Source organism: Carassius auratus, chromosome 2 (genome assembly GCF_003368295.1).
Source record: "Carassius auratus strain Wakin chromosome 2, ASM336829v1, whole genome shotgun sequence".
Taxonomy (NCBI): domain Eukaryota; kingdom Metazoa; phylum Chordata; class Actinopteri; order Cypriniformes; family Cyprinidae; genus Carassius; species Carassius auratus.
Window position 1 is genome coordinate 10,103,206 of NC_039244.1, and position 24,011 is coordinate 10,127,216.

The 24,011-nt window shown below is 39.3% G+C and overlaps 1 protein-coding gene across 8 annotated transcripts in view; it reads left to right on the forward strand.

The window, feature by feature from the left end:
• LOC113115238 (E3 ubiquitin-protein ligase mib1) overlaps positions 1-24,011 on the forward strand; it is a 66,008-nt gene that overhangs the window by 19,637 nt on the left and 22,360 nt on the right. For all 8 annotated transcript variants that reach the window (XR_003293852.1, XR_003293853.1, XM_026282675.1 and 5 more), the window contains exons 10-12: positions 1,530-1,637; positions 4,596-4,793; positions 7,486-7,637. Coding sequence is in view for 6 of the 8 variants with exons in the window: in XM_026282675.1 (XP_026138460.1) it covers positions 1,530-1,637; positions 4,596-4,793; positions 7,486-7,637 (458 nt within the window). In the remaining 2 variants the exon portion in view is untranslated. The remainder of the gene's footprint in view (positions 1-1,529; positions 1,638-4,595; positions 4,794-7,485; positions 7,638-24,011) is intronic.

The following is a 24,011-nucleotide window of genomic DNA, read 5'->3' on the forward strand; positions in this document are numbered from 1 at the left end:
ATTAAGGCCCTTAAAGTCTTAAATGCCGTTTTCCAAGGTATTCAATATTGTAACATCTTTTCATTATTTCTATTTGTCCAAAAAGTGGGGTTGTGTGTGGTTTATTTATAGATGTCATCTGTAACGGTGCTCACTGACTGATTGCACTGCTGCACGATAGCACGGGGCTTGTTACTTGATCCCGCTCTTGCTGAAAATCTGACCATTACCGCCCGTCCCCATTCACTCCTGCGGTTTTTGTGTCTGCTCCCGCTAATATTCAATATAATTTTTCATGCATCAGGGAGCCACTATCAGTATGTGGGGTATTTAAATCACTTTTGAAATGAGTGCTAGCAGTCGCTGTTCACTTTCGCGATCGCGCGAGCATCGTGTCAGGGAGCACATCTTACGATATAAGATTTTTTGCAATAGCTTTGTTGAGGAGCAAATCCTCCAACATCTTGTCAGTCATCTTCTTTTTATCTTTGTTGTTTTTCCACAGAATTGGGCTGCTTTTAAACCGTTTACATGGGTTGATTTTAATTTATTTTTCCCATGGGTTAAAGGTTTGAAATATTGCATAAATAACATTCGACTGAAATGCTTTTATTCAAACATTTTGCATTCTACCTGTAATAAAACTGTTAAACGTTTTGTGAAGGAAGGCCACTAGTAGGAAGCCTTTGAGCTGTGTTAATGCGCAATGTGCATAACAGTGACTGTAAAATATGTATTTTAGGGATGCAAATGTCATATTTTGGTAGTTAATTTTGATTAAGTTAGAGGGTCGCTAATTAAACCAGTTAAAACTTGGAGTGGCGATGAGGTCTTAATGTATTGTAAGAGTCTTAAAAAAGGTCTTAAAAGGTATTAAATTTAACACTGCCCATCACTCCCGGATAATCGAAAATGGGCAAAGAAAAATAACACTGGATCTCAAAGCTCTTGATGGTCTCACCACAAGAAAAAACAATCTTTATATATTATATAATGTTTTAGAAAAGTTTTATACATCTAAAAATGTCATCTCATGTAATCTAATTTTAAAAACTATTTTTTAAAGCCTAGTTATCATGCATGAATAGAGTCATGTATTACAGATTGCATACAGTATCTAATGTCTAATGATTTGCAATAGATTTGTGATAGACTTATTTCAATATATTTTCATCAATTTGAGTCTTTCCCCTCACTTTTTTGGTTCGTGTTGGTGCCAGGACTGGCCCTGTGCCCTGCCGGCCCTCGCTGAAGTAATTGCTTGTAGCACAGAGAGAGAGAGGAAGGGAAGTCAGATTGGCTTGGGTGACTGGCCAAATTATATGCTCGGCAAGACGAGACATGTCCTGCAAATACATCAGGGGCTCCAGCATTAATATTCATGCCTTTTGCACACTTTTCTAACTTACCGCAATGCTGCAGATCACAAAGTAAGACACTTATGTATAGACTCATACACATACTCACAAACACATTTTAAAGATGGCACAAAAAATATAATCAGAGATGCAAAGAGCATAATGTTATCAACCCTGTCTTTTTATTTCCAGGTGAACGGGCAGTGTGCAGGACATACTGCCATGCAGGCAGCCAGCCAGAATGGCCATGTGGATGTCCTCAAGCTGCTGCTGAAACACAATGTGGATCTGGAGGCTGAGGTGTGTCTTGTATCCTGTTCCTGAACCACCTATTGTCACTTTTGGCTGTTTTTCCCCCTAAAGTTTGTTGTGTTTGTAACCGGGCAAACCGCAACATGCTGTAGATTGACTGCTGACCTTAAAGGGTTAGTTCATCCTAAAATGAAAATTATGTCATTAATGACTCATCCTCATGTCGTTCCAAACCCACAAGACCTCCGTTCATCTTCGGAACACAGTTTAAGATATTTTAGATTTAGTCCTAGAGCTTTATATCCCTCCATTGAAAATGTATGTATGGTATACTGTCCACGTCCAGAAAGGTAAGAAAAACATCATCAAAGTAGTCCATGTGACATCAGAGGGTGGGTTAGAATTTTTTGAAGCATCAAAAATACATTTTGGTCCAAAAATAATAAAAACTATGACTTTATTCGGCATTGCATTGTCTGTTGTCAATCCGCGTTCATGACTCGCGTTCAGCAGTGATGCAGCTGACGTAAGCCACTGCAGTAGTGATGGGAAGTTTGGTTATCTTCCGTGAACCGGTTCTTTCGGACAGTTCGATTCAGTAAGCAGGTTGAAAAAACGGTTCACCGGTTCTTTTGCACTCGACGTTATGACCTCACTGGCGATGATTGCCCTTGATTCAAGCCTTTGCTCATAACATTAGCACAGAATCAGTTCAGAATCAATCACCAAAAGATCCAGTTCAGTTCAGACGCTCTGTGTGTCGGTCTGCTTCACGCTGAATCACGCATGCGTAGTATCATCAGCTCCTCTGTTATCAAATCGGACGCGTCTGACAGAAACTGTTCTCAGTTCAGTGTACTGGTGATCCGAAAACCGATGCAACCGGTTCTTGACTTGAGAACGAGTCAGTGTTTTGTTCATTATCTGGCTCGGCTCGGTGTTCATCTTCAGTTCTCTCTTCACAGTAGTTCAGTCAGTGTACTGTTTGAATAAATGAATTACTCCGGGATATTGGTTTGTTTTAACTCAGAGGGAGTGTCAGTCACATTAAAAAAGTTAACCGTTTAAGTAATTTGTGGATTAATACTTATTGGATACGTGAACCGTTCCAAATGATTCAGTTCGATTTGGTGAACTGGTTCAACTGGTTCAATAAGAAGAACCGGTTAAATCGAATGATTCGTTCGCGAACCGGACATCACTACACTGCAGTGCTTTGAACACGCTGACAACAGACCCAGAAGAGAAAAAAATGCTGAATAAAGTAATTATTTTTGTTATTTTTGGACCAAAATGTATTTTCGATGCTTCAACAAATTCTAACTGACCCTCTGATGTCACATGGACTACTTGGATGTTTTTATTACCTTTCTGGACATGGACAGTATACCGTACATACAGTTTCAAAGGAGGGACAGAAAGCTCTCGGACTAAATCTAAAATTAAACTGTGTTCCGAAGATGAACGGAGGGTGAGACATTAATGGCATAATTATAATTTTTGGGTGAACTAACCCTTTAAGCCATTTAAGGCTGGTTCACACGGCAGGATAATTAGGCCGATTTTAGCCCCGATTCACCCCTTCCGACAATCTTAGGATGCTCCGATTATCGTAAAATAATCTGATCAAATATTCCTGCCGTGTATGGTGTGTTAAGACCGCTCTCCTCTGCTCGGAAGAACGTCGGGACCGCTCCGATCTCAAATCGGGGATATCCAACATGTTGGATTTATTTGGCCCGATTTCTTCTCGTGTGTGGTGTCCCCCGAGGACAAACAATCACGCAGCCTGTGAACTGTGGCGTGGGGGGGGGGGGTTCCGTTCCGTTCCGTTCCGTTCCGTTCCGTTCGTTCCGTTCCGTTTCTCTCAATACGGTGGGCGGAGATTATTATGCAAAGTGTTCTAGTGACGTACATAGAGATGGGCAAAATATTTGAAATCTATAACGACTCGTTTCAGCGATTCAGAGTCGACTCCTTACTTTAGAAGCCAATAACTTTATAAATAGTGTACTTTTTGGTTTAATTACTTTGCACATTGTTAACACTGATGGACAGCTACATCATACACTGTAATACACGTAATTTTTGATTTCCCATCTGTGTGGCTCTTTAATGTTTGTATGTATGCAGTCAGCACGTCTACTGTTTGCTTAAAAAAAAACAATGCTGGAAAGCTACTGTAGCATTGTTATTCTTGTCACGAGAATGGTTCTCCACGCACAATCAAGCACAAATATTTATGTCCTGGTGTCTGGTGATGTTTCATGGGCAGAAAAGAGCTTGCTTTGGAAAAGATCATACTTTGATTGCAGACTTTCACAAATCACTTGTGTCCTGCTTTATCATATTTATTTGGTTGTCTGTTATAGTTTGTGAGTGATGGCTTAGTATTGTTAAAACTTCAGAGTACCAGAAAGGTGAAAATAGTCACCTGTGTAATGTCATTCTCATATGGCTAAATTTAAATTTCTTTAATTTTAAATATACAAATTTTAGATTAATAAACATGCCACATAAAGGCTCCCTATTAAAGATCTGTGAAGTCATATGACTGTTTCTCTCTCTCTCTCTCACCCCCCCCCTTTAGCTTTAGATTGAGCTTTTACAGGCTGAATGTGAAGAAATCTAGTCATTATATGATGTCTTATAGTTTAAAAGATGTTTGTTTCTCTTCTAGTGTCACATATTTGAATCTTTAATAAAATATTGTGTTCCAGTGGAGAAAAATCAGACTGGACTTCTTGCCACTGTTAGCAGGAGTAATGAATAGATTAGGCAGAGTCTAATTTATGGCTGTGAATCACTTTCAACCTCTGATTAATTAACCAGAAGATTTGCATCGTTATGAGGCAGTTGCTTCAGTAATAACTGTGTCCATAAAAATTATTCAGCATTTGATTTTTCTTGGCCAGTTAGAGTTATAAAAGCTTTAGAGTCAGTGGAATCAAACTGTGAAGTTTTAAATTGGGATGCTGAGAGTGATTGACATGCGACTCTTTTCAGGACAAGGATGGAGACCGAGCTGTCCATCATGCAGCCTTCGGGGACGAAGGTTCTGTCATCGAGGTGCTGCATCGAGGCGGGGCTGACCTGAATGCCAGAAACAAACGCAGACAGACGCCTCTGCACATCGCTGTCAACAAGGGCCACCTACAGGTGGTGAAGACTTTGCTTGACTTTGGCTGCCACCCCAGTCTGCAGGTGAACTATATCAGTACCTCTCAGTTTAGCACGGAAACTCTCTGCCTTACCTTTTCTTTACTGACACTTTCAGTCTGACAATCTGAGCTAAAGCTGATAGTTATATGTCATATAATATATATCACACGTTATATGTTTTTAAACTTAACTCATTTAAGCTTTGCCAGTTTAATCATTTAAGAGCCAAAGGACACGAGCTCGTGCATGCAGTGAGAAGATTTGTGCCTGCGCTCATCCGAAGCATGCAAACCCGTGCCTCAAAATGCTTGCAAATGTAGCTCTGTCTGAAGTATTGTGTTTAAATGGACAAATTCAGACAAAGAGTATGTCAAAATGCCTGTCTTGGTTAATATCCTACAGCAGACATAGCCAGCTGAACGTAGGTCTTCTGTATCAATGCATTGGATCAGTGCTTTCTCTTAATGTGACAGTCTTTATATTAATCGAACAGCAACAACAAGGAAATCACTCAGTGCCCTTGATTTAAAAAGCTTTTGTAACTTTAATAAAGAATAATCTTTAATTTATAGTCCAATATGCAATGCTGTTTTACATTTGATTACTTTATTCAATTTCTGTACCTAAAAACTAATGCTAGACATGCCTAAACCCCCCCCCCCCCCGAAAATCACTATTTATTTTTTGTATCTTTACTCTATTGTATTTAATTGTGCTGTTGATTGTAGTCGGATAGAATATTCTTTATTCTTCTTTTCATCTACTAGTGGTAATTTCATATCTTTTTTTTTCTTTAATAAGTGTTTTGCTTTCTTACATTTACATTTATTCATTTAGCTGATGCTTTTATCCAAAGCAACTTACAATTGCTATATATGTCAGAGGTCGCATGCCTCTGGAGCAACTAGGGGTTAAGTGTCTTGCTCAGGGACACACTGGTGTCTCACAGTGGATTCAAACCCGAGTCTCTCACAACAAAGGCATGTGTCTTATCCACTGCGCCAACACCACCCCATTATAAAACTTTTATACATGGTGGAAACCTATTAAGGATGAACAAATATCGTCACATTAAAAGTACATTTCAAATTCCGAAATACTTAAAACATAGAAGTGCTGGGAAAGGTTGTGGGAAGCATTTAAAATCACTCGAAAGCATTAGACCATTTCTGCCATAAGTTGTTCCTGTAGTTTACTGTTAAATCCATGGCCAATGGTGGAGATTTTGTGTTTATAAATTTCCACTTCAGTGGCGTTCTGAATCCAGCTTTAACAGAATTCTTCGCTGAATTTGAATACTTCTCATAAGATTTTACAGAGATGTCATTGATTCTGTGGTGAATTCGACTGCTTTCTTCACTGTATCTCCCAGCGCTGTGTATGGTGTTGTGATCGAGATCAGCGCGCGGCTCCGGCTCGAGCAGATAAACGGTCTGCGCAGCCCGAACTAGTAGCGCGGATTCGTTCTGGTTCGTCCGGCATTAAAAACTTTCAAATAGAGAAAATGAGTGCAATTCTGTTATCACTTTGCATGAAATAAGACTGTTCAAAAGTAAAAAATATTAATTCAATTGTGTTTGCATTTTGCCTCTGATAAAATATAATTCTGAAACTGAGAAAATAAATATGGACTAGTTGTGCTTTGCTTCAGTTTGTCACTTTTCAAACTGCATGCAAAAAGAACAAACAAAATTGTCACTATATATATAATATTATTCACTATTTTAGTGGCTGCAATGAGCCTGTTTTGTAGTACACATCTTTTTTTAAAGGAGGTTGTCACTCTGAAGTCATGCTCAGTGTTGATGAAGATTTGAGATGAGATTTGTATTTTGTTTTCAGAGAAGCTTATAGAGATGGGAACAAAAATGACCTAACGTGACCTGTGCTGGCAACCTTCAGAATGATGTATGATTTGTTGGAATCGGATGAAAAATGTCTGAGCTACACCCGTTTGATGCCGATAGAGTCAGCAAAGTCAATTTTGAGAAAAATCGAGTTATAGTTTTCTAAAGGTTCCAAAGCACAATCAAATTCTTTTCTTAATAATTACTATATTAGCAATCACAATTATTATCGTTGTTATTATAAATAAGAACAGATGCAAAACAACAACAACAGCAGTAGAACAAATAATTAATGCCTTTTTCATTTTTACATCTGTTCATTACAAATAAATTGATTATTAATACAAAAGCGGTTCAGTCAAGAGCAGCAAGTGATTCTCTCGTTTCTTTATCGTTAGATTAACATTAATGAGGTGGCTTATATTAAGACCTGCTGTAATGCACAAATCTAGACTGATCAGATTATTTTCCCCAACAGTTCCTTAAACATTTACTTAAGGTATAAACAAATATATTTGCGTCAATACTAAAATGCTGTAATTGTGTGTATATTTATCTGGATCACGCACATTATTATTTGGAGCATTGGGATTGCTAGACGAGGGCTTAATGAACATATTTTTGTGAAAACCCTAAATTCAGCCAAATTTGATAGTTTTTTTTTTTATGTATTTATTTATTTTTTATAAAATTTGTAATGTAATTCCCAATTATTTTACCAGCATGGGTCACAAATTTGTCATATCTCGATTCACACACTCTGTAAAGTCAAACTCGGCAATATTTTATTTGACATTTGCGAACAGATTTAAATAAAGCTGAGTTGCCTTTATTAGCAATGCACCACCTATACTAAAGAGTGTGTAACTTACTGCTGCCCCCTGCAGGACTCAGAGGGAGACACACCTCTGCATGATGCCATCAGCAAGAAGAGGGATGACATGCTCTCTGTGCTCCTGGAAGCAGGTGCAGATGTCACAATTACCAACAATAACGGCTTCAACGCTCTTCACCACGCAGCTCTGCGAGGGAACCCCAGGTATAGCTACACTGACTTTGTCATAACTTGGGCTGAAATAGGGCTTCTGATTAAAGAGCATTATGTGAGTTTTTCTAAATGGTTTCGGCTCATATTTTGGGCCTGTATACAAAAAATTTGAGGTTCCTGAAAGCGGAATAAATCATTTTATCTTTGCTGTGGGACATTTAGCATTGTGGCCACCATTTACAGTAAGCCCATTATATGGAGAAGGAATGTTTTCCTCAAAAACCTTAATTTCTTTGTGACAGAAGACAGAAAGACACATCTTGGATGACTTGGTAGTGAGTAAATTTTCAGGAAATCTTTATTCTGGAATTAAACTACAGTAGGCACATACTTCTGTTCAGTTTTCCTCTGCTTGTAGCTGTAGAGGATTTGGTGCAGATTGAACTGGCTTTAAAAAGGGGCCATGAATTAAATAAAATTTTTCCTTGATGTTTCGACATGTAAGAGGTCACTGTACTATAAAAGCATCTTGAGTTTCAGAGCTCAAAACTTCCTTGTTAGTCCAAAAACTGCTTTTATTGAAACAAAGATCAGAAAACGACTCGTTTCTGAGTTGTCACATTATGACATCATAGTGCAGCGAAAGCAGAATCAGATCATCGCCTACTTCTACATCATCGCCTTTTTGGAGCGTTAGTGAGAAGAGTAGGAGAGAAGAGCAGTACAGGATACAGATTTCCAAACAGACTTTTACTGTAAGATATGGGCCTGACAGTAATACCACAACATGTAAGTAACCACATGTATTCTAATGCCTAAATTAAATTATATACAAAAAAAGCGATCAAAGAAGGCTTTCTTTGTAATAGCAGGAGCTGTCAATCACACAGCATGAATTTATATTCAGTGACGCAGTCGACACTGCACCATGAATCTCTTAGTTACACTGTGTTTGCAATGTTATGAGGAGAGCATTTGTGGAAGTGCAAACCTCAAGTTGCAACAATGAGATCACTCATCACTGCATCTATGCTCTCTCAACAGTCTGTCATTGGCTACAATGCTCATTGCTGCAATCTTTCATGTGACCGGAGTAGATCTCAACATGATGTAATCATCAACACTTTTCATGATTAGGTTAATCTCAACAGCTGTAATAGTAAAAACGTAGTAAATGTTTTTGAGAGAGCTTCACATGTAATGCTTATTTCATTATGCAAAGATGTTAAAATCCGGGTAGAAAATGCCTCTATTTCTAAATTGTGACAATTTTGAGGTAAAGATGGTACTAACATTATAAATGCAACTCAGACAACATTATCAAATAATTCAAAAACGCATTTCATGACCACTTTAAGACTGTAGTTCATCCTCCCGCTCTCTAGCACATTTCTCTGGCTGCAGCCTAAATGGCCAGAACAAGCAGTCAAATTATGCCTCATGCTTGTCATTAGTCTCCGCTGGTCATTTCCTGGATCAGATCAACACCTTTAACACATATTTTTTAATAGAATGCCAGAAAGAAAGCACAGTACTTTATATAAAAAGTGTCCATTAATAAATAAATATTTCAAATAGGCTTTCCCACTGCGGCACTGACCCCAACCATCGTTTTTATTTTTTATATTAATAAAAATAATTTAGTCCGGTAAAAGATCAGACACTACAGTCAAAAAATGAACACAGCTGCTCAATGTTTTTTAACATTTGTTTATTTAATTGGATCAACATTGTTTGCTAATTTTTACTTTATTTTTTTTATTTGACATCAAGGTGTATGCCTTGCTTACAAGCTTTCTAACTAGTTTTGCTAATAAACGTTTATAATTTATTTGGTTATTTATTATACATGTTTACTTAGCCTATTTCCGATTTTGTATACCTATTTAAACTTTAAGTTATTTGTTATTTTATATTAGGTATAGCATGCTCTATAGCATGGTGTATTTTTTTTTTTTTTTTTTGTAAATAAAAGTTCAATGTTTTATTTATATAGGATAAAATGAGTTTGACATATTTTGTTGTTGCATCTAAGCTGACTCTGAACTGCCGCTTATTTGAATAATTAAGAATAATTAACATTTTAAGCTATTTAAAAGCGAAGAAAATAAGGAAAATTCAAACGAACTAAAAAGAACAATTGCTTTACGGTGAATTGCCGCTATTTGAAAGTGAAAATAAAACATGCATGCTGCTTTTAAAAGCTATTTAAAAACTAAGGAAAGTGAGGAAAAGAGGGAATGCCCCCGCCCCCACGGTGATACCGTTATTACCGGTGTTGTCACACGACGATTAACTGGTGGGAAAATATCCTCATCGTCACAACCCTAATTTCAAATTGTATAAATTAATGTCAGTTGTATCCATGCCAATTTGTTTATTCATTGCAAATAAAATGAGCATTGATTTTATTGTTATTAGTTGCAGCTTTACGCCATACAAATCTGCTATATACAGTTAAGTTCCAAATCCCTCAGTGAAATGATCAGTCTTTGCTTCAGTCTCCCAATGGCAACTTGGGGATCCTTTTTATTGACTGTGTGGATGAAGAACTGCCCCGAGTTATTATTTATGACTCGCTTACACACTAGAGCCTTGCTTCGGAGCAGAACTGTCTCTTCCCCATCAGAAAGTCCTAGAGATATATAGCTCTCCTCCAGCTCACCATTTACTTGTATTTCTCGCTTGAGCTCCCACCGCTGCAGTCTTCTCTGCTCTTTCCTCTGCCGAAGCCTTTTAGTCCAGTCCTGTAGCGTAGACTTGAGTATGCATGTACTAGGTCTGTAGGCTTTTGCTTCGCTTGTGTCCTTGTTGGTTTATTTTTCGGTATGTGGTTAGGTCATAAACTAACTTCATTGGTTAGTCAAGTGGAACTTTATGCTTAAGTTCTCTGCTTTAAGATATTCAATGTTCTGTTGAATCCACAAGCCACACATGTCAGGTGTCTTTTGTCAGGGTCAGTCACTGTGTCTGTGTCTTAAGAACTTGTTTGAGTGGCAATCAGTCTTACTTTTTGCTCTTAAAACCAGTAGGTAGTACTAACTAGCCTTACTTCACTTGCACCATTTTAACCAGCTGTTAGTTTTCATTACAGAAACATCACACAGCAAAAACGGTTTTGCTTTATTTCATCTTTGCATGTCTTTCTAAAGTCATCAACACACTGATGTGTCTCAACCGGTGTTCTTCAGTGATTGCTCTTGTAAGTACAGTTGTAACCTGAGACAGGAATTTGAAACAGCCAGACATATTAAACAAACCTGTTGACTCTTGGTATGCATATGCATTTTATTCATTTAAATGTTCTTTAAAACTTTGAAAGATGAAAAGACCTCTGCATTCTGACTTTTTCTCTCTATTTAGTTTTGAGATTTTATTACATTTTCCCCATGTTTATCTATACATTGTGAATTTGCACCCTGGTTATGTTTTCTTTTTTTTTTTCTTCCTGTGTGTTTATGACAGTCCCAGGCTGAGAGCAGGACTGGTTCCTCTCAGTGGCTCACTGGATGGCTGCTGGAAGGCAGTCATGCTCCAGAACTGTAAACAGTACGATTAATAGCCCATGACTCATAACAGGCCCTGCAGAGGCAGCTGCTGCACAGCCTCTATTACTACTGTACAAATGGGCCAACCTGTTTGTTAAGCACCATATGGACTTTCACCCTCGGATGCACTGCTGTGTGCTGCTCTACAGCGAAGCAGTTCAGGCCTTAGCCAGCAGTCACTTCCAATGCTAGTGGAAACTGTATTATAGGAATAGAGTTTGGCACTAATGAAAATGATTGGTCAATGATTAGTTTTATGTTTATAGAGAAATCCTTGAATATGAAAGCAAATGATCAGCACAGATTATTATGGGCTGTTTGGGCCTCCATTGCATTGCCAGGTGAATTGCAACTTGTCTGTTTTATTTTAAGCCCGGTTATTTGGTATTTCATGTATTTATAGTATGTGTGTATATGTGTGTGTATATATATATATATATATATATATATATATATATACACACACACACACACACACACACACATATATATATACACACACACACACACACACACACATATATATATATATATATATATATATGTGTGTGTGTGTGTGTGTGTGTGTGTGTGTGTGTGTGTGTGTGTATATATATATATATATATATATATATATATATATATATGCGCGCACACACACGCGCACGCACACACACACAGCGATTTTAAGTGTGACTGCAATAGTAATTAAAAGTTAATCTTAAAATATAATATTTCCTAATATTTGTATAATTATTAGCTATGCAGTGTTTGGGACTTTTTTATTTAATTTTTTAGATAGATAATTTTTTTCAAAATACATAAAAAAATGCCATACAATGACTTTAATACACATCAGTGAGCATGTCTTAATTCTGAAGTGTTTTTAATTTTGATGTTTTTAGGAGGTGAGTAAGGTCAAAAATGGCAGGATGATGTTTTGACTCTGTTATCAATGAGGGAGAAAAAAAACATAATTTAAAGAATTAGGAATGTGATTTTTCCATATTTATATAGTTTTCCATATATTCAAACTAGGGATGCACCAAAATGCATTTTCTTTTCTTTTTTTTCACCATTGCATAAATTAAATAGCCAAAATGTGCTTATGTTTTGTCTTGCTTTTCATATAAAAAATCTATTACAATCTATTATATATATATATATAATTTTAATTCACCTTTTCTTATTGTATACACTTATTTGTCATTGACCATTTAATGAGCTCATTTCACTTGTTACACTTATTTAATAGAAACTAAAAGATGATGATAAAAAAAAGCAAATCTTAATAGAAATAGTGACCAGTTATCATAAACATTTTAACCTAAATTTTTAATGTGAAAAGAAAAAAGTTCATGGATCTGTCCTCTGTATATGAACTGTTATATGATATGCACAGTGGTGCAGAACAGGTTCAGCGTGACATGGTGGCAGATCAGCGTAATTATGGGTGAAATTATGATGCAGCGTTGCGATCCATGTGACTGAAGGAAGGATGCTGCTCTGATGCAGAGGAGAGGGAGGTTCACACCGCATGCCTGCGCTGCGTCAGTGTGCCATCGGGCCATAATTGGTGGACTCTCTCTGTGTATGGTTTGTGTGTATAACCCCCCACACTTAGAAGCATCTGGCTTTCATCTCCACTCCCCTGTCTGCAGACGCAGGCTACCCGCATGTGTCGCAGTGAGCTTGTGCTGCAACTGCTGTCCTCCCCTCTCCCTGCTCTCTGTTTCCATGTGTACTGTTCAGTTATCTGGATGTCAGTCACCTGTCCTAGCCAAACTTTACATCCCCATTGCGTCACATTACCTTCTTTTCGGAACTTTGTTTCCCTGCTTGCTTTTTAATGATGCATTTATATTTTAACCCACTTTTTTTTTGTTAAAAATGTTTGGCTTGTAGAAAAGGCAATCACAGTACTTTGTAGTAACATTTATTGGAATAAACTTTGTCACTCTGTAATTAATGGAATATATAATTTCAGTTCCTGCGGAAGCAAAAGAGCAAGGTAAAAACCATTCATTCATGTTGTCATCAAAGCATAGCTACAGCTGGTTGAAGGGGACCAAATCCATTGAAAAGGTGATTTGGTTCCATTTTACCAGCTTTAGCAAAGCATTGTGGTTTGCTGTTAATGATACTAACAAGAACCAGCTTATGTGACCCTGTTTCATGACCTTAAGCAGTAAAACGTTGTGAAACATGACATGAGATGTCACATGGGCTCATTTCAGGCTTCATTCTCTACAGCTATGAAAAATACATTTCACTGCACTCCAAAGGTTTTCTTAGAGATATAATAATCTATCATTGTGCACTTGAGTCAAGTGTCCACAAGTCTTGTAGCAATTACAGCAGCTGATTGAGCCCGCTGAGGGCAGTGTCACATGGGCGATCAAGATGTCAGCATGTGCCGCAGTTCGTAGTTGTCACTTTCTAAATTTGGAAAAGATTCAGTCATACTCAGCTGAATTGTTGGGCTAATTTGCCCACTTAATGCAATAAGGGAGTGTGGTGGGAGCTCCTCTGAGACTGCTCAATGACTAATAAAGATATTTGTACTACATATCCGTCACAGTCCGGGACAGAAGCAACTCCACAAAACAATTTGGTGCTGCATAGTGAGCGCAACAAGCCAGAGTTTTGCTTTGTAAGATGCAGTCAACTGTCCATCAGCTTAGAGGCAGCCAAAAAGCCTCTTTAGCTCCTTAGCAGGTGGCCAGCTGAGAGTATGCAAGGGTTCATTGCAGCTCAATATGGCACTCATTAGAGAGAGGTCAGTAAAGTGCTATTTGCACCACAGATCCCCCTCCCTGCGTTACACAGACACTCGATTGCAGCACTCTGGACAAAGTTCGGCCCCCAAATACACTGGCCATAAGAGGGCAAAAGCCAGGGACAGCAGCTGAACATTTGATAATGTCAGCATCTGTTGTGGGTGTCACTCAGTCTGAGGGCGAGAAAGAGGAAACACAGCCACACGACTGACAGGAGCTAACCATAAAGCAAGCGCTGCACAAAAATGGAAAGAGCACAGCCCTACAGAGGACAGACAGGAGTGTCTGACATTCAGAAAAATGGGCCACAAGCTCTCCCAGGCTCAAGTCATGACCAAAAACTTTACTGTATCTTTGCACACAATGCATACTTTAAATAGTTCTTGATTGGTAACATGAGTTAGTGAGAGATTTAAATCGGAAGCTTTTATCAGATGCTATGAAAGAAATGCTTTGACCTTAGTCGTCATGATGTATGAAGTATTACCTCAGTAGATCGATGACGTGGTGTGCTACCAAACACCTGGAGTAGAGGAGCATTCAAACCCCTGAAAGTATAATAGTCCTCTGTTATCTTGTCCCCTCCCACAACTGTTTGATCACCTGTTGATCGGTTTAAAGGTTCAGCATTGTGTAATACATTTGTTCTACTTGTACAATCATGCTGCCGTTTTTACAATGATTTTCATTGTGACCTGCTGCACACCGGCAGTCCAAAAGTGAAAAAGAGGCCCCTGTTCTACCTTTTGCAGGACAATTGGAATCAGCTGACAGGCAGACCCAACTCTGATCCTGCATTGTCACTTTTCCATGCTCTAATCTGACTACTCTGTGCACCAGCAAAGCATTTGGCAAGCCTAGCAAACATGAACAATAGGGGCAGGAACGGGTGTCAGGGTGAAACAGACAACGGTCCTATCCCACAATGTGAGAGAAGCTTCCTTTTTTAATAGCCAAGCTCTGCTCACCTTTATGGAACGGTTACCTCAGCAGCTTCCGTGTAGTGAGATAAAACGTTTAAGGGAAATAAAAAGATGAAGGCATTAATGGTTCTGGCGCATGCCACTCCTGCAAAAACAGGATCTTGGTTGCAGCTGGCCACAATTCAAAGCTTAGAATGCAGCAAACCCTCCAATAATGAAAGGAGCTCCTGTTCCTATGGCGATGTCTCAAGCTGTTATTGGATATTTGAGGTAGCAGTGACTGAAGTCATTCTTTCACCAAGAAATTGGGCACTACAAATCAGTATCTACCAATAGTCTACCTGCAGAAATGAAACTATAGCATGACAATCACGCAGGTTAGTTGCTAAATTAGGGAGAGGTGGTGTGGACTGCTGGTGATGTCACTGAAAGAGCAGCAACTTCTCCCCGAATCCACTGCTGCAGTAACTTTCTGCACGACAGTTACAAAATCCATCATGCTGTTTCCATGTGCCCATATTCAGTGATGCAGAGAATTATGGTACATTTTCAAAACGGAGGATCAGCACCTGACCAAGAATACATACTTCTTTACATTCCATAGCTGTCATATGTTCATATGGGCACATAAAGAAGTATGTACACCAAGTAGGCAGCCCCAGACACAGCTGTTTTCTCTTACCTTCTCTGATATGACGTTTGGTTAGCGCGGCCCTTATTTAAACCAAACATGTTTAATCACATCAGTAGATAAGTGGCTTCTTTTTTCTTTTCTTTTTTTACCATCCTGCAGAATGCAGTGGATTATACATAAAGTGACTTTCACAGATTCTTTAGGTCACGCTTTTTTTCTTTTGCCTTATTCCAACAGTGTTCCCAGTGAGCATTACACATATTGGGGTTCACTCAGTTTTGTATCTTCTGTTGACCTTGGCTGTCCTCGAGAGAGTGTGGGGTATCCGTAGGGAATCTGGAAAAGAATGGTGCCATAGAGTTATTTGCTTTTTTGTTGGGGGTGGGGGGGGTGGTCTTTTTCTAAATTTAGTTAAAAAAAAATCCTGTTAAAAATTAGGGGAAAGTGGTCCTGTGCTGTCCTTGTTGCCTGCAGTTCTTGTCCATGAAAGTTCAAAGGACTCCTTGGAGGAAAAAAGACGCATTTCTAATGTAACCGTGTCCTGAACATGCTATGCATCTCCTTTTTACCCATTTCCATCTGTTTGTCCAGTGTTTTTCACCCATTTTCCATCTGGTTGTCCGTTGTTTAACCACATTCTCAGTTGTATGTCAGAATGGTTGCTGAGGTCCAAAAATGAGGTTGATCCAAGTGGAACAGGAAGCTATTGTGAGCAGGATTTGGGCTTTAGCCACACAGACCAGGCCAGAGGTCACATGCAAGAACTAATGCTCACTCAGCAAAAGTGATTGGTCACAAGTGTGCTGATTCTCCTCCCCTACTCCCCCTTTTTTTTTTACCTGCAACCCCCCATATTCCTTTTTTTTTTTTGACCTGGTTGTTTTTATTCTAGAAGCTACTCTAGAGCTCTAATGCTGTGTGCTAGAGATCAATAACTGTTTGCATGGCAGCATGAAATGTTCAGTAGCTCTCTAATGAATCTTTGCTCCAGCTCCACACATTCCACAAGTCAACACCGCCCTGTCTCATCCCCCTCCTCTGAGAAGCCTATCCAATACCAGGCCAAAAGGAGAGGTGCAGGGGTGGAAACATGACAGAAGGACACTTAGACAGGCTATTCTGGGCAGGGGTGGAAATCCTGGATGGGTTTGTGGTGCTTGACGGGGTTAGATATGATGGCGAGGTATGGCTGGACTCTTGTGGCGCCACAGTGTTAGTGAAGATTTAGGGATGAGTGTGTTGAGAAGGGGAGATGGCACTGCAGCATTACAGCTCTGCCCCTGCCTAGTGATTAGAAAGCATGCAGAGAGACGGAGAGAAACTAGGTTACTACCCTGAGTGTTGTGGGTTCACTCACTGACACACATATCCAGTAGCCACCGAACCGCTCTCCCTGGAGAATTTATATGCCAGCACATCTGTTTTTCCATCAGTCCAATTCACCCCCCACCTGGCCTGAAACTTGCGTCCCACTGTGACACCAAAGCCCCTCCATGGCTAGCGTTCACCTGTCCCCCTGCTATTACAAAAACGGTCTTGAAACGCCAAACATGGTTCCAGTAATAATGGCTGGCCAATGGAAAACCGAGTCTTGGCAAAGTGTGTAACCATCCCGATAGAGTTGTATTCCATCTGAAAGTGCCTCAGAGTGAAAAAGATCCAAGATAAAAGCTTCACGCTTCAGGGACAGTGAGTTTCTGAGTCCCTCTTTTAGATGTCTTTGGTGCTGCAGCCACGAGGAGGTAATGAGCCAGAGAGGGCTGTGCTGCAGCAGCCTGCTGCCTGACCAGCACTGGAAAATCAAGAGACATGGAGAGCATGAGGTAGGGCACAAGAGCGAGCGAGTGAGGTGGAAACGGTATTTTGGCAGATCCATACAGATGACGGCAACTTTCTCCCATTCCACCTACACCTGTCTATCCGACACACATCCCTGACGTTTTTTGGGGGGGAAGCACTTACATTTCCCGAGGTGTTCCCAGAGAAGTAGTTTTTTTTCGTCCTGCTGCTGCAGAGCTGTAAACTCCACTCCTTCTAACCGACCACACCGCGGCTGACCGGCCACGCGCTTAACCCCCAGTGCATCCAGAACAGAGAAGAAAAAGCAGAGACGTCAGTGCGGAGTAGTCGGCATTGGGGGCAAACTCCCGTCCGGAGGGAGGAAGGCACGGGGAGCATATATTACCTGTCATCTCAGTTTCCTCTGCTCTCTGCTCCTCCCTCTTTCTTCTCTCCTGTGTGTGAAGAGCCATAATGACCTCCGGAGTTCTCCAGCTGCTGCAGCCATCGCATGCTTGACTTGCTGATTCAGCTTCTCTGACGAAGAGGGGTGGGGGGGGGTAGTTGAACGAGTGCTGTGGAGAAGGAATGAGTGGTAAAGTGGAAGGGGTGGAGCCGGGTGAAGAAAGCATACTCACGGCTTACATTTAGGGAGAGACATCATGCTGACACGAGGAGCTGTCGCTGCTGCTCTAAAAACGAGCAGAAAAAACTGCAGCACTTTCACCCCCTCCTCCCTCCCCTCTCTAACATGTGCATGCTCAGTGAATTCTGTGAAGATGTGCATGACCGCTTGAGATTGCTCTAGCACTTTAGCGCTTGGCTTTTTGGCTAGTGTATTTCTGATCGACATCATTTTTACACCACAGTTTTATCCCTCAAGCCGCTATTTTGTATAATGCCATTTTTTTGCGTTTCCTTTTATAATAAATTTATAAAGAGGAAAGGTGAATAGTAGCTGTTTAAATTTGAAAACACAAGTGCATCAACAGCCCGCCAAGAATGCAGATTGTTGCTTCTCTGATGCTTCCATTTAACTTTTTAATGTAAACATTTTTAGCCTTTCTTGGTAAACCTTTTCTAAGGTGACTATTTTGCTTTTATCACCTTATCTGATTTGATGTGTACGAAAAGCCACTAGCCACATAAGGAGCCAGCTGTTGTACCTCAAAAAGCGAAATCATTACCACTTTTTTAGCAGGGGAAGCATTTTTAGAATCAACTCCTCTTCAGTATCTCGCGCTCACCTCCTGGTGACCATATTTAGTAAACCAGTGCAAAAAATAACCCCCCCTTCCCCCCTTTGCACCGAGGCAGCTGTCCCCCTACAAGCTCTGGGAAGTCTCCCATTCAGCGTTCCACCTATCGATTGTGAGTCCAGCAAGGCAAGTAGCTAGCCAGTGTTAGCACAGCATTGGCTTTACCGGGCTGCTATTCGCTGTGTTATTTTTAGTAGCGCCAAATAAAGTTGTCTCTCATGGTTCCACTTTTATTTCCCTCACTTGTTTCCCCTCCCATGCTTTTCTGACTCCCAACCTCCCCACCCCCTACTCTAACTCCCCTTCTGAACACCCCAGTCGTACTCTCAGTTCTCTTTTAAATAGTGCCGGAACATGCTGCATATGGTAGATCTTGCCTCTCCTTGTCACTATACTTAGCAACATACGCAGTTAGGTGTGAGAGAAGGGGGCGGGGGGTGTGAATAGTGCTTGAGGGTTTATGAAACATCTATAGAGTACAATATGAATCAAACCTGTTACGGCATTGCAAAGGACACTAGCATTACTATCTGGCTGCAGCTGTCAAACTTGTATTGAGCATATTATTTGTCTTGGTTCTGGGACATGCCTCTTGAGCTTTTCATTAATTTTCAAGAGTCACATTCAGGCTTCCTGAGGCACAACCACAGAAATGTTTAATTAGGTGGTCCCATCATTCAGTGCGGAGAGTTGGTTTAGCCGGCAATGTCATCTCACGGCTTTGTCCTCTGCTGCTGCACCTCTCTAGCTGCAGTAACAATGCTATTTCTGCAGTTCGCCCACCACCACGAGGAGATAATTACAGCACTCAAGGCACGATCTAATCTCTCAAAGTAATGTTTTCACATCGTTTCATTTAATGTCTCTGTTAAATAATGTAAATCTCTAGTTGGTAATATTCCTGAGGCTTCTCCTTTCCCATCCCATCATAGTTAGCAGCAGTGTTGGTCAAGCCTTTGAGGATAACAAAAATAGGTTTCTAACTTGCATTAGATTACTAAAAATATACAGTATATCTGGATAAGATGTAAAAATCCTTAAGATGCTGTAATGCTTTCAAAACCTTGTCTTTTTTTTTTTGGGAAGCACAATTCAATTCATGCATTCACAGTCTAACATATTGGCATTCAAATGCTCTCTGTTTTTATGGACGTTACAAGAATTGACTGTTTGCCAGGTGTGATGCACTATTGAGTAATGCATCAGCTTGAGGCCGAACCCTCAATGAAACGGACACATTTTACAGCAGATGGGGTTAAATTAGCAGTTAGTGTACCACTCATTCAAGAAAACTTAAAAACATCATCCCAAAACCTGGGAGCTCATAAAATGAGTCTTTAGAGGAATCATTGAAAAGAAAACATGGATCATTTTCAAATGTGTCATGTGAATGGAAGCACTCATCAGGATGAATATCTTGGCTTCATGTCTCCATCAGTGAGGGGGATCTATTTGTCTGGTAAGCCTTTTTTCATGTCAGTAGTCTCTTTAGTTAAATTCCACATACTCTGCTATAGAGGAAGTGTACCATGCGTGAACCATACAAATGCGCCATCTAATTTTCCTCCTTCAGGTCATAAATTGTGAATGTTTATTTTAGCCGGTCTGAGAAAGAAGGGCCAACAATGAATGACTTCATTGTATTTTACTTTAGTTTAACACAAGTTGTTCTACATTTGGACAGAGGAAAAAAAACGATTCTCGCGTTGTCCATCACAGAGGTCCTGGTTCAACCTCCTGGATTACTGTTCAAGTTGTGAAAATTTATTAACGATTGAACAAAGCTCACAAACTTTTCTAGCTCCAATTTTTATTTTATTTTATAAAGTCATACTGAAATGTGACGTTTTGCTACAGTTCACTGTAAATGTTGCACAGCTATGATCTCCGCTTCACTCTGACCGGAGGAACCATCGGTGGGTAATTTTCTGTTGTTTTGAACGCTGTCCCAGATCTGCTGAGTTCAAGTAGCCCTGTAAAAAGAGATCTCATCAATCACACCCGTACCTGACTGACTGAATGGTAATAAGTATTGAGTTAAGCAGGGGTTTTAATTACTATGGGCCTTAGTGTCTGCACAAAAAGACAAATGGCTTTTTTAATGTTATTTGTCTGATTAAATTTGGCACAGCTCTTTAGACTAGATGGGATTGATTACATACAACAGACCTGTCTAGGGAGCAAGATTTGATTTCTTATTTGGCATTGTACAGCGACTTTAAGGTATAAGGCGGATAAATCAAGACTTTTGGTTTTATTCTTTCAGGATGAGATTGTCTTGTGCAATGTGGAGTTTAGCCTAAACACACTCTCAATTTTCAATTTTCTTCATTATAACATTAGATCCTCCACCCTGTTTTTTTTTTCTTAGTCTATTTCTCTCTCCCCTGATCCTCAGCCCTTTTAGCATTCCATCATGGAGCAGGTAAAGCCACTGAGCGGCAAATGGCATAAAAGTGATTTATGGAGGGCCTACATGAGTGCTGCCGGGGGAAGCCTGTGGCAGCGGGTCTCTCAGCTCCTGGCCATTGTTCCACTCAGCCCTACTGCGGCTGTATCAAAGACTGCCATGCGTCTTTGGGTGCTAGCATCACATTTGTAAACAAAAAGAAGATCCAGTTTTTACAACAAAAGGAAAGATGTGCCTTGAACAATTGTTTTTCATGCATAGCCTTTCAATTACTTTACAATTGTCATGTAGTGAAGCTTGTGGTTAAAAGACAACGAACAATGACTTAATTGTTTAATCTTTTTATGTTAATAAGGCAGAAATTAGTGGATAGCTGTGCCATATGACTTAAAATGTCTGGATTTCAAAATGTCTAACTCTTTATATTTCACTTTTCCACAAATCACGTACTTGACGACATTGCAACCAAAAACAGAAAATTATTTGGACAATGCACATTTCAATCTTTCCCCCACATGCATATGTCTACCCACACTAGAGTAAAGGACTGTAATCAATCAAGCCAGGCTATCCAAGGACAAACTGACACAAGCCAAACTGCCTTTTGCCCAATCAAACCGCTTGCTCTTGTTCTGGGGGTTGGCCAAATCGTAATTCTGGGCCAATAGTTGATGTGGTCTGTGTCATTAAGACTGAATGATATCATGAGTAGCAGCAAGGGATGTGGGTATTTAAAGTGAGGCACTAGAAGAATAATCCTTTAAGTATCAAATGAAAGCATGAGATTTTATAGCATTTAAAACGCACGTAGTAGTCTGTTCAGTTAGGATTTATCTTTTTACGATGATCCTTTAATAGACCCGACTCAATGCTATAATTCAACAGATATTCGGTTGACTTCCAATCACTTCTAATTCCTCCCATTAATTAATCAAAATTTATTGGAGCACAAAGACTTCACCCCAACTGTTTCCGTGCATCAGTAGCATTTACAGTTTTCATTTGCATAGTGACCCAAGTTAATAACTGACCCATGCTCAAGAGTTGAATAATTCATACATGGTTGCTATAGAAATATATGGTCACTTGGAGGTCACTGTCATCTACTTAAGTTAAACTGGCAGGAAAGAGAATGATGGAGAAGTTGAGCATTGATGGCCTCATGATTCAGTTAGCATCTGCACTTTGAGTTAAAAAAATAAATAGTTTACATTGATGGTGTTTTTCCAGAATCCGTTTAGTTTATAGATGACTTACGTCTATATAACACTTTTCTGCATTTATATACAAAAATATATCATTGGAATTGTATTTAATTTTTTTTTTTTTAATGTTTGTTGAAAAGCAAAAGCAGGAAAAAAAAGATGCATTTAAGTGACAAAAATCAAATGACATGAATTTAAATTCATTTTAAAAATCATTGTCACCATCACATGGTAAATGCAAAAAATACAATTTAAGCTGTATTTCCATCAAAAATAACCATGCCATGCTAAATACAGTACTTGTGATAAAAAATAAATAATTGTAGCACTTTAGATTAGGGAACACATTCACTATTAAGAGTTTTCACTCAATAAATGCTCAACTCCTAATTTGCTTTTAGGTTTAAGTTTAGGTATTGGGTCGGGTTAAAGGATCTAGAACATGGTCATGTAGAATAAGTCATTAAAATGTGCCTAATTTGTACTAATAAACAGCCAAGATGCTAGTAACATGCATGCTAATAAGCAACTAGTGAATACTGAGAACTGGTCTTTAAAAAAAAGTGTTACCAAAATGATTTATAGCATGATATAAGATTTTGGTCAGACTAGATTACAAGACATTGTTCAGACTCCTAGACTACACTATTAATACTCTTTACTTGGCAAGACCTAAATGTATTATAAATGCATTTTGTGACCGTAATGCTTGAGCAGGCTGTAAATAGAACCCCAATGCAGATCATTAAATCAACCTGTCAGCAATGCATCATACTGCTGTTAATGGGCATCTAACTTCAAGTGCACCCAGTTGTATCCTTAATACATGCTTATTAGACATCTGTCTGCCGGCTTGTTAGTTTAGTGTTTCTTTGCTGCTTGTTTTTGAAGAGTTTGGACACCAGCTGAGCTACTCTGGTGGATAAAATTTACCCACCTCCAGCAAACCGTTTGGGGTTGGAGTCATTTAAAGCCTAAGATTTATAGCAGTGATGTCTACCATTCCCCTAAGTGAGTCAGCTACACTACACAAAGAAACTTCTCAGTGTTAATTCACTGTCAAATGTCATCTTTCCTCCAATCTGGAAATTTTTTAGAAAACGTTTAAATCAATCATGCATCAATGAGTTTGTAATTAATATGCTTTTTGGAGGCATTTTGAATGCATTTTCATTTAAGTTTTTTATTTTTTATAAATAACACCTGTATATCATGCATAGTCTAAGTGAAATATGGATTTATATTTCGTGTTCGAAATCCCATAGGCCCCATCTCTTTTGTTTTGTTGTTCTTGTAGCATGCAAATCATAATTTGTTGCCATGTGAGTTCAGCAATGTTTTGGATTTGGAAGGTTTTTTTTTTATCAGTATGCCTCTAGAAACAGAATACATAATTAGGTCACAGATATTACTGTGCCATTGGGTCCCTCGTTGATTTGGATAATTTGTGTGAGACAGACATATCTGTAAAATTAAGCAAATTAAAGTTTGTAATGTTCTGCAATAACTTCCTCACATTTTCACAAAATATTTTACTTTATCAGACTGTTCAGTTACAACCATTGTAGAAATTCAGTGATTATTCACACTTTTTATTCTAATGGATTTTATGACAAATTCATTACCATGTGTCCTATAAAGACAAAGTTGGTAGAAAGTCACTTTAAAGTAGAGGTCGACCGATGTATCGGTTTTGCCGATTAATCGGGACCGATAGTTGATTGCTGGAACAATTGGTTATCGGCAAAAATTCATGCCGATCCGGGTTGGGTCCATTGCTGGAGTGGCTGAGAAGGGTCTGTTTTCATTATACAGTGTGAGAGCTGCCTCTAGTGGTTGAAATCACTGACAGCATGTGCTGTTTGTTTAGATATGTGATGCTGCATGCTGAACAGAGCGAGAACCAAA